The sequence below is a fragment of the Balaenoptera ricei genome, chromosome 3 (genome assembly GCF_028023285.1).
Source record: "Balaenoptera ricei isolate mBalRic1 chromosome 3, mBalRic1.hap2, whole genome shotgun sequence".
Lineage (NCBI taxonomy): Eukaryota > Metazoa > Chordata > Mammalia > Artiodactyla > Balaenopteridae > Balaenoptera > Balaenoptera ricei.
Window position 1 is genome coordinate 166501508 of NC_082641.1, and position 15619 is coordinate 166517126.

General features: G+C 40.2%; 1 protein-coding gene across 5 annotated transcripts in view; it reads left to right on the top strand.

The window, feature by feature from the left end:
• OBSCN (obscurin, cytoskeletal calmodulin and titin-interacting RhoGEF) overlaps nt 1-15619 on the top strand; it is a 196057-nt gene that overhangs the window by 17598 nt on the left and 162840 nt on the right. For all 5 annotated transcript variants that reach the window (XM_059917953.1, XM_059917957.1, XM_059917955.1 and 2 more), the window contains exons 8-9: nt 6925-7200; nt 13658-13933. In XM_059917953.1, coding sequence (XP_059773936.1) covers nt 6925-7200; nt 13658-13933 — 552 coding nt within the window. The remainder of the gene's footprint in view (nt 1-6924; nt 7201-13657; nt 13934-15619) is intronic.

Here is a 15619-nt window from a genome sequence, read left to right on the forward strand (position 1 = left end):
GCTTCTCTGAATTCATTTATTCACTCTATTAGTTCTTTTGTGGATGCCTTAGGATTTTCTATATACAAATCATGTCATCTGCAGGTAGTTTTACTTCATTTCCAGTCTGGATGCCTGTCATTTTGTTTTTGATTACTGATTAAATCTCTTTACTTGTTATAGGTCTATTCAGATTTTTTTCCATTTATTCTTGTGTTAGTTTTGATAGTTTATGTGTTTCTAGGGATTTCTCCATTTCATCTAGGTTATCTAGTTGGTGTGCAGTTGTTCATAGTATTCTCTTATAATCCTTTTTATTTTTGTAAGGTCTTTATTGATGTCCCCAGTTTTTTATCCTGATTTTAATAATTTGAGTCTTCTATCTTTTTCTTAGTCTAGCTAATATTTTGTCAATTTTGTTGATCTTTTCAAAGAACCACCTTTTGGTTTCCTTGATTCTTTCTATTGCTTTTGTATTCTCCATTTCACATATCTATGCTCTAATCTTTATTTTCTTCATTCTTCTAAGTTTGGGTTTAACTTAATCTTTTTCTTGTTTCTTAAGGTATGAAGTTAGGTTATTGATTTGTGATCTTCTTTTTAAGATAGGCCTATAGCTTATAGCTATGGATGGCAGGAAACTGAACACTGCTTTCACTGCACCTCATAAGTTTTGGTATGCTGTGTTTTCATTTTCATTTATCTCAAAATATTTTCTAATTTTCCTTGTAATACTCCTTTGAGTGTGTTGTTTAATTTTGACATACTTGTGAATTTTCCAGTTTTCTTTCTAGTATTGCTGTCTAGTTTCATTCCATCATAGTCAAAAAGATTCTTTGTATGCTTTCAGTCCTTTTAGATTTATTGAGACTTGTTTTATGGCCTAACATGTGGTCTGTGTTAGAGGATGTTCCATATGTGCTTGAGTAAAATGTGTCTTCTGTTGCTGTTGGGTGGAGTGTCCTCTGTAAGTCAGTTAGGTCTAGTTTCTTGTATAGTGTTATTCATATCCTATTTCCTTATTGATCTGTCTGGTTGTTCTATCCATTATTGAAAGTAGGGTACTGAAGTCTCTGACTATTCTTGGAGAACTGTCTATTTCTCCCTTTAATCTTTTAGCTTTTGTTTCATATATTTTGGAGCTCTCTTGTTAGTTGTGCTTATGTTTATAGTTGTGATATCTTCTTGATGAACTGACCCTTTTAATCAATATATAACATCCTTAATCTATATCTGTATATATTAAATATAATGTCTTGTAATGTTTTTTTCCTTTTGTTTGACATTAGTATAGCCACCTCAGGTCTCTATTGATTGCTATTTGTATGGAGTATCTTTTCACTTTCAACCTATTTGTATCTTTGGATCTAAAGTGAATCTCCTGTAGACAGCATTTAAAAAATTCATTTTGTATTAAGTTAATTCTTATAAGGAAGTGTTTCCTTCTGCTATTTTACTCTTTGTTTCTTATATGTCATATCTTTTTGCCATTATTTTCTCCATTATTGTCATTTATGATTAATTTATTTTTTCTAGTGTACCATTTTTGTTACTTTTTCATTTCTTTATGTATATGTACATTCATTTTTTCTTAGTGATTACCCTGGGGATTGTCATTAACATCTAACTTTGTAATAATCAAGTTTGAAATTATATCATCTTAGTTTCAATAGAAAAACTCTGCTTCTTTACAGGTTGTGCCCCAAGCTGAATGTTGTTAATGTCACAAGTTATGTCTTTATACATAGTGTGTCCGTTAACTTTACAGTTTTATAATTATTGTTTATGCATTTGTATTTTAAGTCATATAAGAAATAAAAGGAATTATCTAAGCACCAGAAGAATGACCCAATATAAATGAGAGTTGGAACTTACAAACAAGAGCAAGATTAGAAGATCAGAAGTTCCACCCAGAAACTTCAGATGATAGAAAAACAATCTGAAAGAGTATGTCAAATAAGTCTACTTAAAATGATTAAAGAGATGTATGGAAGACTAGAAAATGTAAGAAAAAATGAAATACTAGGAAAAAGAACAGGCAGATTTAAAGAACCAAATGAAACTTCTTAATAAGAAACACAACTTTTGTAATAACAATTCAGTGGAGGGATAAACAGCAAATTAGACATAGCTGAAGATAGAATTATTGAATTGGAAGATAGATCTGAGAAAATTACTCAGGATGAATCACAAAGAGGTAAAAAATAAGAGATAATGACAGACATAGAGAAGAGAAGTAGAAGGCCACACGTATGTCTAAAAGGACTTCTAGGAGAGACTAGAGATAATGAGGAAGATGAAATAATGAAAGAAATAATGTGGAGAAATTTTAGAAATGGTAAAAGACATGAACCCTAAACTTCAAGATTCATAAGAAATAATGGGAGTTGTAAAAAAAAAAAGTCACAGCTAGTGAATTCCAGAAGGCCAAAAACCAAGAGGACATCTTAACCTCCAAAGGGAAAAAAGATTAATGGGATGATAATTATTCTTCCTGTAGATTTTTCAACAGCAATGAAGAGCACAGAAAAGATGGTATAGTCTCCAAAGCACTGAGAGAAAATAACTGCTGATCTAGAATTCTGTATCCAGCTAAACTATCATTCAAAAGTTAAGGTGAAATACAGACATTTTCAGAGAGTAAATGGAGAGAATTTATCATTCATAAAATCTCACTGAAAGAATTACCAATGAATATACTTTATAAAGAAGAAAATCAAGTCTAGAGTAGTAGAATGGATTCTAGAGCAGCGGTCCCCAACCTTTTTTGCACCAGGGACCAGTTCTGTGGAAGACAATTTTTCCATGGACCAGGGAGGGGGGATGGTTCAAGCGGTAATGCGAGCTATGGGGGGGATGGTTCAGGCGGTAATGCAAGCGATGGGGGGATGGTTCAGGTGGTAATGCGAGTGATGGGGAACAATGGGGAGCAGTGGGGAGCAGTAGATGATGCTTTGCTTGCTCACCCACTGCTCACCTCCTGCTGTGAGGCCCAGTTCCTAACAGGCTGTGGACTGGTACTGGTTTGTGACCCGGGGGTTGGGGACCCCTTTTCTAGAGGAATGTGATGTCAAGCAAATACAGTAAGTTAATAAAAAGCAGCATCTGATTCTCAAAGCCAAGGATTTGATTACACCAATGGTGATTGGCCTGCTAGAAGTTGTAAACTGCATTAATATATTAGTGTTCCTGTGACTCAGGGGTATTGCCTGTTCTTGGTGACATGGTATAAGAAATTCTCCCTGAAAATACCAATGCTGTGATAGGCCAGCCACAAATTATGCCTCTCTTTGTTAGGGTAATTACGAGATCACAGGTGCTAAGTAGATGCCAGAGCCTGAATTGTAACATATACCAACGTGAAAATTATTGAACTGAGAGCCTTCAGATTCTGAGAACTAACCTGTTCCCTGCTTTGTACATCTTCTGAAGTTCTCTATGTTGAGAAAGCTAGGAATAGGACCGGCTTGTGGCCAAGGCATCATGGTTTTGAGATCCAGAAGGTGGGCCCTCATCCAATTCTAGAAACTTGATTGTCTCTGTGTCTTCCACCCTGTCCCCAGAGGCCACACTGATATTTGCCAAGGAGCATCCAGCATGCAGGGAAGTGCAGGCTGAGGTGGGGGCCAGCACCATGCTAAGCTGTGAGGTAGTCCAGGCCCAGACAGAGGTGATATGGTTCAAGGAGGGAAAGAAACTGAGTTCAAGCTCAAAAGTGTGTGTGGAGGCCAAGGAAGGGCTGCACCCCGAGGCTGGTGGCGCAGCAGGTAGGCAAAGTAGATGCTGGGGGTGTACAGCTGAGAGGCCAGGGACTGGAAGGTCTCCTTCCACCTCGACATCACAGGTGGGTTCCTTGAGGCCCTTCTTATGTTCCTCAGGTTAATTATTAGGGAGTGGGAGTGTGTGGTCATGCCCCCTAAAAGTGTGTTTTGTCACAAAACTTACCACATAGCAGCTAGCGGGTATTAATTACATGCCAAGGGCCAGATTTTATGAAGTGCTTCTTGTCTTTTTACTTGTATAAACTTCACAACCACCTCGGGAAGAGAAATTCTGATTATTCCCATTTTAAGATAAAGCACAAGGAAATTCCATAACTTGCCAAAGTTCACATAGCCAGAGAATTACAGAGCCAGGATTTAGGCCCAATATTCTGAGGGCTGTTTTCTCTGGTTATCAAATTACAGCTTAACAATCCTCTGCCCATATTAAAAAAAAATTTTTAAGAGACTATTCCACTGTCTTCCAGATTCCATGTATTATTTTGGAATATCAACTGTCAGATATATTATGTTCCCTCAAGGGTCAAAAATTTTTTTCTTTTCCTGTTGTTTTTAAGGTATTGTTTTTGATTTTGATTTTCAGCAGTTTACATTGATGAACCTAGGTGTGATTTTCTTTGTATTCATCCTGGTTAGGGTTGCAGAGCATTTTGAGTCTGTGGATTTTTGTCTTTCCTCAACCATAGAGTGTGGTTTCTCACATGTCTCATATGTATCTCTCTTTCTCTCTACCTCTTAATTCTTTTTCTCTCTCTGCTTTAGTCTGGATATTTTCTTTAGATCTGTCTTCCAATCCACTAATTTTCTATTCTTCTATATCTAATCTGTTGTCAAACCCATTTATACTGTGTTTACTTTCAGTTATTGTATTTTCCAGTTTCATAATTTCCATTTGTTTAATTTCTTATAGATTCTATAGATTCTAGACTCTGTAGTAAAATTTTTGTATTTGACATATTTTCTTTTCTTTCATACTAAAGAAATATTATCATGGTTATATCCTGGTCTGATCATCTGATATTGCTTTTTTTTTGGATTTCTATTCACTCTTGTCCTTGGCATGCCAGTGAATTTTCAGTTGACTGTCAGACATTGTTTGAGAAAACTTTTTGAATATGGATGATGTTATCTTACTTCAGACAGAAGATCAGTATTTCCTTTGCTAGGGAGGGAGAGAACAACTAAGAACTTTAGTCTATTCAAGGACTGCACTGACTCAAGGCTGCATTGCAGTTTTGATCAGGGTCATCTATCTCTGGTTTGCCCCCAGTCTTGGGCATAGTCCTCCAAGGATTTCTGCAGAGACTTGGGGTATGGATGGGGGTCTCTTTTCAGGCAGACACTCAACTTTAATCTTTGTCTCTCTGGTAATGCAAGGTGCTAAAAAGTCTGCTATAGTTTTCAGAGGTTTTCTGCTTGGCTTTGTAGTCTCCTGGGCCATGCAGTTGTGGAGCTCATCAAACATCTTGAGGGGAATGTTGTTGAGTGTGGGGCTCAATTCTACAAGATCTCTTTTCCCTGGAGGCTTGTCTCCTCAATCTCTAACTTTATCTCTCTGCTCACACAAGGTGTACATAGCATGACCAGTTTTCCTGTTTCGTAGTAGCAGCCCTATGCCTTTTAGTGTCATCCTGTACTAAGGAGCAGCAGTGTCCAGAGGAAAAAATCAGATGCCCAGTGTGGTTCCAAAAGTGCAGTTCCCTTTTACCTTCCTCACTCACTCCACATCTATCCTTCTAGGAGAGCCCTGGCCCTAGCTCTCATCTCTGTTAGAATGACTCCCCTCAGCTTTCATCAAAGCTGCCTCCCTTTTATCATTTAGCACTTCACCTAAACATTACTCCTTAGCAAGATTTTCTCTGACCACCAAATCTAAGTCACCAGTCAGTCCCTTCTCTCTAGCATGTCACTCTGTCTTATTTCATCACAGCATTCACCGTAGCATTACATCATTGTCATGTTTGTATGTTTGTTTGTTTTTCCTCAGTAGAAGGTAAGATCTGTAAGAACAGAGACTGTGTTACTCACGTTTCCAGCTATGGTGTAGCATTCCTAGCTACCACCATAGTGCCTGCAGATAATGGGCCCTCCATTGACATTAGTTGCATCAGTGATTGAATGAATGAATGACTGCATCTACAGCATGGACTCTCTGAGATCCTATATGTATTTATTTGAGTTTAATGGAACATATACAATTATTTAAATTGATGATATCAGCCATTGGTAAGGATGTGGAGAACTGGAACTCCAACACACTGCTGGTGCGAGTGTAAGTTGGTACAAAAATTTTGGAAAACTGGAAATATCTGCTAAAGCCAAAAGCAGATGTTCCTATGTTCCAACAGTTCTGGTGCCCTAAAAGATATGTGAAAGAATGTTCATAGCAACTTTACACATCATATCTCCAAATTGAAAACAACCCAAATGAACCACAAGAGAAAAAGGAAAAATAAATTGTGGTGCTCACTCATACAACAGAATCCTGTATATCAGTATGAAAGAACTGACTGCTGCTACATGTATAACATGGATAGATCTTACAGACATTATGTTGAGTGAAAGAAAAGAGACCCAAAGAACACATAATGTATAATTCCATTCATGTGAAATCAAAGAACAGACAAAAGTAACTGATGGAGGTCGAGGTCAGAATAGTGCTTACTTTTGGGGAGTGGTCAGTAGTGAAAGGGGGGCTGTAAATGTTCTGTTTGTTGATGTGTTTTGATCACATGGCAATAGATACACCTAAATTTCATTGAGCTGTATGAATGAATTAGTGCACTTTACATGTGAGTTATACCTAGAAAAATGTAGAATAGTTTGTGGAGGACATACCATATGCTTGGGTCTGGGGATACAAGTGCACACAACCCAACCTGCCTGCCAGAGGTGACTGTCACATGGGAAAGACAATGAACTAGCTGTGACAGATGCTAGAATAACTTTGGCCACTTTCCTCCAGCCTTAGGAATTGACCTTGAGTCAGAACATCACCAAAATGTACACTTGAGATATATGTTTGTAAACACAACTCTACACCTTCCTGGGCACATGGCATCACTGGCTCCAAGGAGAAAATTTACTGAACTCTCAAGTTTTGGTCTCACAGGCTGGTACCAGCTTTGTGTCTCTGACACTGTGTGTCCCTTTCTGTGCCCAGAGTCCTCTGCAGTGTTTATCAAGGGGCAGCCAGCACATAAAGAGGTGCAGGCCGTGGTGGGGGCCAGCACCACACTGAGCTGCGAGGTGGCCCAGGCTCAGACGGAGGTGACGTGGTACAAGAACAGGAAGAAGCTGAATTCGAGCTCAAAAGTGCGTGTGGAGGCCAAGGGCTGCACCCAGAGGGTGGTGGTGCAGCAGGTGGACAAGGCAGATGCCGGGGAGTACAGCTGCGAGGCCAGGGGCCAGAAGGTCTCCTTCCACCTGGATGTCACAGGTCAGTCCTTGGAGGTAGTAACTTAGCCTTGTGTGGAGGTGATGGGACTGGCTTGCATCCCCTGACAGACCCGATGATCTTCCCACTAGACTTCATCTCTTTTAGCCTTCCATCTTCCCACCTCCCATTTTCATACCCATGGCTGGACCAAGGGAGTCTGGATGGGCAGGCTGTGAACAGAAGGGATAATGATGTTCCTATAAACCTTGAGTGGTGTTTCCACACAGTAATGCACAGTCTTCAGTTCCCAGCATCTGCCCAGAACCTTCCGGGTATTCCTTGGTGTCTGGGACTCTGGTTCTGTCTTGCACTTGGAGTCTGAGGTAGACCAGATGTCTTTTAACTGTGGGTATGTGAATTTGCTCCTCCTGGATGTCCTGACAGCTCCTAGATGCCATCACCTAGCAACGCATGTGGGTTCACACTAGGGAGAGATGTTTGAATTTCATTAAGCCAGGACAAGGGGAAATTTCTGCCACACAGTCATACTTGGATTTATCTCAAGACTGAACTATCGATTATCAAAGTTTTAGGTGTTCTGAACACTCTTTCTTCCTTGCACATGGATATAGAAGTTATCTGTGCATCTACATGTAACAAAATCTAGATCCATTTTTCTTGCAATATGTGTGCAAAGTAAACAGAGACCAGAGGGTTGGTCGATATGTGCCTGAGATATGCACAAGTGAGGTCTGGAATTCTCTTTTCAAAGCAAATACTGATTTCCTTTTGTTTTCTGTTAGAACATTCTATGTCATAATTCCCCATGGAGTCTGATTTATAGATTTAGACTTGGAGAGGAATAGTAGCTTCTCCTATACCAACATGTATGTATCTTTTAAGAATGGTATTTTAGAAGAATATGACAATATTTTTTCATGGCAATAAATGTGAAAGTTTTGACAAATTGATCAGATTCTTAGAAAACTATATAAAAAGTGACACAAGAAACATTCAACAACTCAAGTAGTCCTATAATCTTTTAAATAATTGGAACCATAATGATAAATCTTCTCATAGAGAAAGATCTAAGCCCAGTAGTTCCACTGGTAAATTATATGAAATACTTTGGAAAGAAAATCCGTGTTCATGGATATTCTTCTAGAGAATAGAAAAAGGAGATAAACGTCTCTGATTTATTTCATGTAGATGGCATAACATTGATACCAATATGTGACAAAAAAAATTGTAAGAATTAAAATTACAGACCAACCTATTATAGATATCAAGGCCAATATCTGAAACAAAATATTATCAAAATAAATTTAACAATATATTAAGAGGAAAATTGGTAATACACTGTGATAAAAGTCATAGTCCAGAAATGCAAGGTTGTTCAAACACTAGAAACATTAGCAAAGCAATCTGTTCATGACATGCAGAATAAAGTATTTGGTAAGATTTGGCATTATAAATACAGAAGAAAAGTTTAATAAAGTTGGCATCAATTCATGACATAAAATTCTTAACGAATTATAAATAAAACAGTTCTTAATCTGATAAATGACGCTGCAGACAAACCAGCTAATTGCACACAAAAAAGTGAAAGTTTGAAAGTTTGTCTGTGAGATAGGGAACCAGACAAGGAAACCAACTGTTACTGCTTTTAACCAACATTGTACAGCAGAGATAGGAGGAAAAGAAAGTAAAAGACATAAACGTGTGAAGAAACAAAAGTTGAATTCATGGATAATATGATTAATCCAAAGGATAAATTATGAGACTTAATAAGATAGTTGAGAATGATTACCATGTAAAAAAATCAATATGAAGAAAACACGTCTACATCTACATTGTGGCAACAAACATCTGGAAAATGAAATTTTTAAAAGAGTTACAATAGCATCAAAAGAATCATTTTCTAATTCCAAGTCTAATAAAGGGTGTTGAGAGGCTCTGTGTGCGTCGGGGAATTATTAAAAATGTTTTGAGAGACAGTCAAGAAGTTCTAAATAGTTAGGTAGAAATCCAGGGAAGAATAAAAAATGTTCAATACCAATTAAAATCCAAACAAATGTTTGTTTAGTGGGGATTTTGAAAATTCAGAAGTAAATTGCTAAGATCATATACAGTCAATACACTCTTGAAGAAGAGCAAAAAGTGAGTTATTTGCTATACCAATATCAAGATTGTTATAAAGCTACAGCAATGTATACAATAGTGTCTCGTTGCAAGGAGAGATACACAGACCAAAGGACCAGAATAGTGATCTTCGACACAAATCTGAACATGAATGGATGCCCACATTCCCCTGCTCCTTTTTTTAAAAAAAATGTGGAATCATGCAAGGAGTAGAGACAACATGGTTTTAATAAATGGTACTTAAACCATTTAACCATATAGAAAAACGATTAGGCCAGTAATTCATATCCCACACAGTCAACTCATGTTGGGTTAAACACCACAGAATAGAAGGGAAAATCATAAAACTCTTAGATGATAACATAGATGGTTTTAATTACCTCAGATTAAAGAATGATTTCTTTCTTTTTTTAATAAATAATTTAAAAAAATTTATCATTAGTGTATAGGAATGCAAGAGATTTCTGTGCATTAATTTTGTATCCTGCTACTTTACCAAATTCATTGATTAGCTCTAGTAGTTTTCTGGTAGCATCTTTAGGATTCTCTATGTATAGTATCATGTCATCTGCAAACAGTGACAGCTTTACTTCTTCTTTTCCGATTTGGATTCCTTTTATTTCTTTTTCTTCTCTGATTGCTGTGGCTAACACTTCCAAAACTATGTTGAATAATAGTGGTGAGAGTGGGCAACCTTGTCTTGTTCCTGATCTTAGTGGAAATGGTTTCAGTTTTTCACCATTGAGGATGATGTTGGCTGTGGGTTTGTCATATATGGCCTTTATTATGTTGAGGTAAGTTCCCTCTATGCCTACTTTCTGCAGGGCTTTTATCATAAATGGGTGTTGAATTTTGTCGAAAGCTTTCTCTGCATCTATTGAGATGATCATATGGTTTTTCTCCTTCAATTTGTTAATATGGTGTATCACGTTGATTGATTTGCGTATATTGAAGAACCCTTGGTATTGGCACAAAAACAGAAATATAGATCAATGGAACAGGATAGAAAGCCCAGAGATAAACCCACGCACATATGGTCACCTTATCTTTGATAAAGGAGGCAAGCATATCCAGTGGAGAAAAGACAGCCTCTTCAATAAGTGGTGCTGGGAAAACTGGACAGGTACATGTAAAAGTATGAAATTAGAACACTCCCTAACACCATACACAAAAATAAACTCAAAATGGATTAAAGACCTAAATGTAAGGCCAGACACTATCTCAAACTCTTAGAGGAAAACATAGGCAGAACACTCTATGACATAAATCACAGCAAGATCCTTTTTGACCCATCTCCTAGAGAAATGGAAATAAAAACAAAAATAAACAAATGGGACCTAATGAAACTTAAAAGCTTTTGCACAGCAAAGGAAACCATAAACAAGACCAAAAGACAACCCTCAGAATGGGAGAAAATATTTGCAAATGAAGCAAATGACAAAGGTTAATCTCCAAGATTTACAAGCAGCTCATTGCAGCTCAATAGCAAAAAAACAAACAACCCAATCCAAAAATGGGCAGAAGACCTAAATAGACATTTCTCCAAAGAAGATATACAGATTGCCAACAAACACATGAAAGAATGCTCAATATCACTAATCATTAGAGAAATGCAAATCAAAACTACATTGAGGTATCACCTCACACCGGTCAGAATGCCCATCATCAGAAAATCTGCAAACAATAAATGCTGGAGAGGGTGTGGAGAAAAGGGAACACTCTTGCACTGTTGGTGGGAATGTAAATTGATACAGCCACTATGGAGAACAGTATGGAGGTTCCTTAAAAAACTAAAAATAGAACTACCATACGACCCAGCAATCCCACTACTGGGCATATACCCTAAGAAAACCATAATTCAAAAAGAGTCATGTACCAAAATGTTCATTGCAGCTCTATTTATAATAGCCAGGACATGGAAGCAACTTAAGTGTCCATCATCGTATGAATGGATAAAGAACATGTGGCACATATATACAATGGAATATTACTCAGCCATAAAAAGAAACGAAATTGAGTTGTTTGTAATGAGGTGGATGGAGTTAGAGTCTGTCATACAGAGTGAAGTAAGTCAGAAAGAGAAAAACAAATACCGTATGCTAACACATATATATGGAATCTAAGGAAAAAAAAAAAAAGGTCATGAAGAACCTAGTGGTAAGACGGGAATAAAGACACAGACCTACTAGAGAATGGACTTGAGGATATGGGGGGGGGGGGGAGGGTAAGCTGTGACAAAGTGAGAGAATGGCATGGACATATATACACGACCAAATGTAAAATAGCTAGTGGGAAGCAGCCGCATAGCACAGGGAGATCAGCTCGGTGCTTTGTGACCACCTAGAGGGGTGGGATAGGGAGGGTAGGAGGGAGGGAGATGCAAGAGGGAAGAGATATGGGAACATATGTATATGTATAACTGATTCAGTTTGTTATAAAGCAGAAACTAACACACCACTGTAAAGCAGTTATACTCCAAGAAAGATGTTAAAAAAATTTTTTTAAAATTTATTATTTTTGGCTTCGCAGCTCCACGCGGGCTCTCTCTAGTTGCGGCAAGCTGGGGCTACTCTTCGCTGTGGTTTGCGGGCTTCTCACTGCGGTGGCTTCTCTTGTTGTTTAGCATGAGCTCTAGGTGTGCAGGCTCAGTGGTTATGGCTCACAGGCTCTAGAGGGCAGGCTCAGCAGTTGTGGCGCACGGGCTTAGTTACTCTGTGGCATGTGGCATCTTCCTGGACCAGGGCTCGAACCTGTGTTCCCTGCATTGTCAGGCAGATTCTTAACCTCTACACCACCAGGGAAGTCCCAAAGAATGACTTCTTAAAATACAAGTGCACTAATCATAATGAAAAAAATTTGACTACCTTAAAACTAAATATGCATTGATAGATTCATCAGAAGATAGCATAAAGTACTGAAAAGGCAAACCACACAGATGTGGAAGACATTTAGAACATAAACACTTGTCAGTGCCTAGCATTCGTATGTATAAAAACGTCCTTAAAGTGAACATACAAATGGCAGACAATGCTATTGAAAATAGGGCAAAAACGTTGAACAGTGACACCACAGAAGAGCAAACACTGATGACCAAAAACATCAGAAATGGGTCTTTACTTTGAATCATCAGAAAAAATGCAAAAGACTGCCACAGGAGGTACATTTCACTCCCACCACACTGCCAACAGTGAGAGTAGGTGAGGGTAGAACTTCAGCAAATCTCATTCACTGCAGATGAGAACATGCCCTGCACATTCCTGTGGGAAAAGACTCTGGCCTCATCTAGGAAGTATGAGGAATGAACCCATAATGACCCCACAATTTCTGTCCTAGAGGAATTGTGCAAAGAGGAAGTTTATCAGAGTATCCCCATCAGATGCTTGCACCACTTAACAATACGAAAAAATTAAATTGTACTAGCAATGCCCACAACGCAGAAAAGTGAACTCATGGTGGGGTAGAAACCCACTGTAAAGGTAAAAACAAAAAAACCCACTGATGATACTGTGGTTTCTTTAAAGACTGAGGTAAGGAAACATTTCTAAAGAGAACACAAATGCTCTAAACTGAAAGGGCTGAAATGGACATCGGTGACACTATTGAAGGGAAAAACTTTGATTCATCAGAGGACTCGATCACACAGTGAAAGGTCGAGTCCCACAGTTGGGAATAAACTTGAAAGCTAGCAATCTGTCTTTCTCTAGTATTTCGGTGCATAAAGAGTGCCTAGAGATGAATGGAGAGAAGAGAGAGCCCACTGTTGGTGAGTGGGCAAAAATTTGAATAGTGTCTTCAGGAAGAACAAAAGAGTAATGAAGAACCCAGTCGTACGGGGAAAGGTGCTCAGCTTCTTTATTCCTCAGACAATGGAAAAGAAAGCCACGGGGAGGTGCCAGCACTCCCCCCAGATTGCCAGAAGTTGACCATACTAAGTGTAGGCCAGGGCACCAAGGCTCAGTGATTTCCATGGACTGCAGGTGTAAAGTTCCCTGCTTAGGCGTATGGAGAAGACTGTGGCCCCATCTGGGAAGGTTTGGGAACGCTTGCGTGTGACCCTGCAGATGCCATGAGCAGGGGAGAAGTCTCTTCCAAAAGGGCACCCTCCCCCCGAACTCCCCCACCCCCCGGATGAGCTCACGCGCACCCGGGTGAGAATGCATCACTTGTGTTACTTGTCGCTGAGAAAGGCAGGGGGACGTCTGCAGGGCACACGCCTGGTGCAGAGCCTGGAGAAATTTCCAGCTTGGCCCCCCCCTCACCTCCGCACCCTTCGCACCCGCCTGGTCCTCGGCTCCCCACTCAGGTCTCCTTTGCCCGGGGCTGCCTTCCTGACTGAGATGGTGTCCTTGACCCGTGTATCCCTCCCTGTCCCCAGAGCCCAAGGTGGTGTTTGCCAAGGAGCAGCCGGCACGCAGTGAAGTGCAGGCCGTGGCGGGGGCCAGTGCCACGCTGAGCTGCGAGGTGGCCCAGGCCCAGACGGAGGTGACGTGGTACAAGGACGGAAAGAAGCTGAGTTCGAGCTCGAAAGTGCGTGTGGAAGCCACGGGCCGAGGGCGGCGGCTGGTGGTGCAGCAGTTGGGCAAGGCAGACGCCGGGGAGTACAGCTGCGAGGCCGGGGGCCAGAGCGTCTCCTTCCACCTGGATGTCACAGGTCAGTCCTGGAGGAGGATACTAAGCTAGCCTATTTGGAGGTGACGAGGGGACTGTCTTGCGGCCTCCACAGACTGGTGTTCACTCTCCTGTAGCCTCCCAGTCTTCCACGTCCCACGTTTATAGCCATTTTTGCCTGGGGGAGGTTGGATGGAGAGGGTGGGCGTGGAAGGCAGAGGGGCCATTTGTGTCCAGCTGTTTCCATGTGGTAAGGCTCAGTCACAGTGTCTCAGCACCTGCCCAGAGCCTTCCTGTTGTTCCTGGTATCGGGACCCTGGCTCTCCCTGATGCGTGGCGTCTGAGGTAGGCCTGGGGATATGTGACTTTCCTCCCATGGTACGTCTTTCCTGACATCTACCAAATGGCTCCTGCCAGGTCTCAGTTTGCCAGATGGGGTTTCAATGTCATTGATGGCGGATTAGTTGAGATATTGGCCACACAGTCCTGCTTGGAATTTTCTTAGGAGTGAACTTTGGGTGATCAGATTGGAGGTGTCTGGGATGCCGTTCCTTCAATTTCCTGGATAAGGAAGCTCCGGTTGCCTGTAGGTAGCAGAAGATAGGCCCAAGTTTGTTGTCACGATCTTGCAAAGGGAGAAGGAAAGGAGGATTGGAACAGAGTCACCTGTGCTATTTAGGGTGATCTTCTTAAAGGCAATAGGATTTTGCCTTTGTCTTCAAACAGTTTGGACGCTGCAGGTCACTATTCCCTGTGGCATCAAATTGATGAATTTAGGAACAGAAAGGAAAAAGTCACTTCTGCCCCGTCAGTCTGCTTTGCTAATGAGCAGTTAGTGTAGTAGCAGCAGACTCTTACTGGCAAAGCAGTCTTTATTTCGTTGCATTTTCCTAAAGGTTAGTGAGTGTCTCTGCCTCGTGGCTGGAACATAAGGCAGTCTAAGAAATCAGGTTACTCGTCTTCTGTGGAGAGAGCCCTAATGCTGAGTAGGGGTGGGCTCCCATTCCACATTGACTCCTAGGTGCCAACCCATAACTGTTTGAGACAGTGCGAGCATAGGATGATTCATGGGTGTGTATAGATATCCCAGATCCCACGGGGCATTTCTGTAAAATGTGGCTTTCGGAGAATATTGGAGAGTGTTCTAAGATAAAAGGTTTGAAAAGTTGTGAAGTTTGACTCAATCCTGGGCAACTGTATGAAAACTGACAGAAGAAGATATAGAAAACTCAAAGAGTTGTATGACTTGTCAATCAGTAGGACCAGTAATGAAAAATCTTCCCAGGAACTACCTTGTAGTTCTCTGGTAGAGTCTACAAAATATCCTGGAAAACTGTTATTCCATGCTTGTGGAGATGGTCTTAGAGATAGAAAAAGGTGGTACACTCCATAATTCTCTTTAAGTTCAGAACATAATATCGATGCATATCAGAATCGCAGAAGAAAGGAAGGAAGGATGAATGAAATTCCAGACGTATGTATTGCGAATGTCACAGCCAAAATCATAAAAGAAATGTCAGCAACAGGAATTCAGCCGTGCCTCCACGGGGTGGAGACCAGTGATGAGAGTCATAGTCCAGGATTGCACGTTGTGTTCAAGGTTGGCAAAGTCAATAGATATAAAGCTTGGCATTAAGAGATTGAACGCAAAAGTATGTGGCCCTCTGAACGAGTAGAGAATCAAATGGTAGATGCAACTTGATCGTCTGAGGTCCAAGCAAAAAGTGTT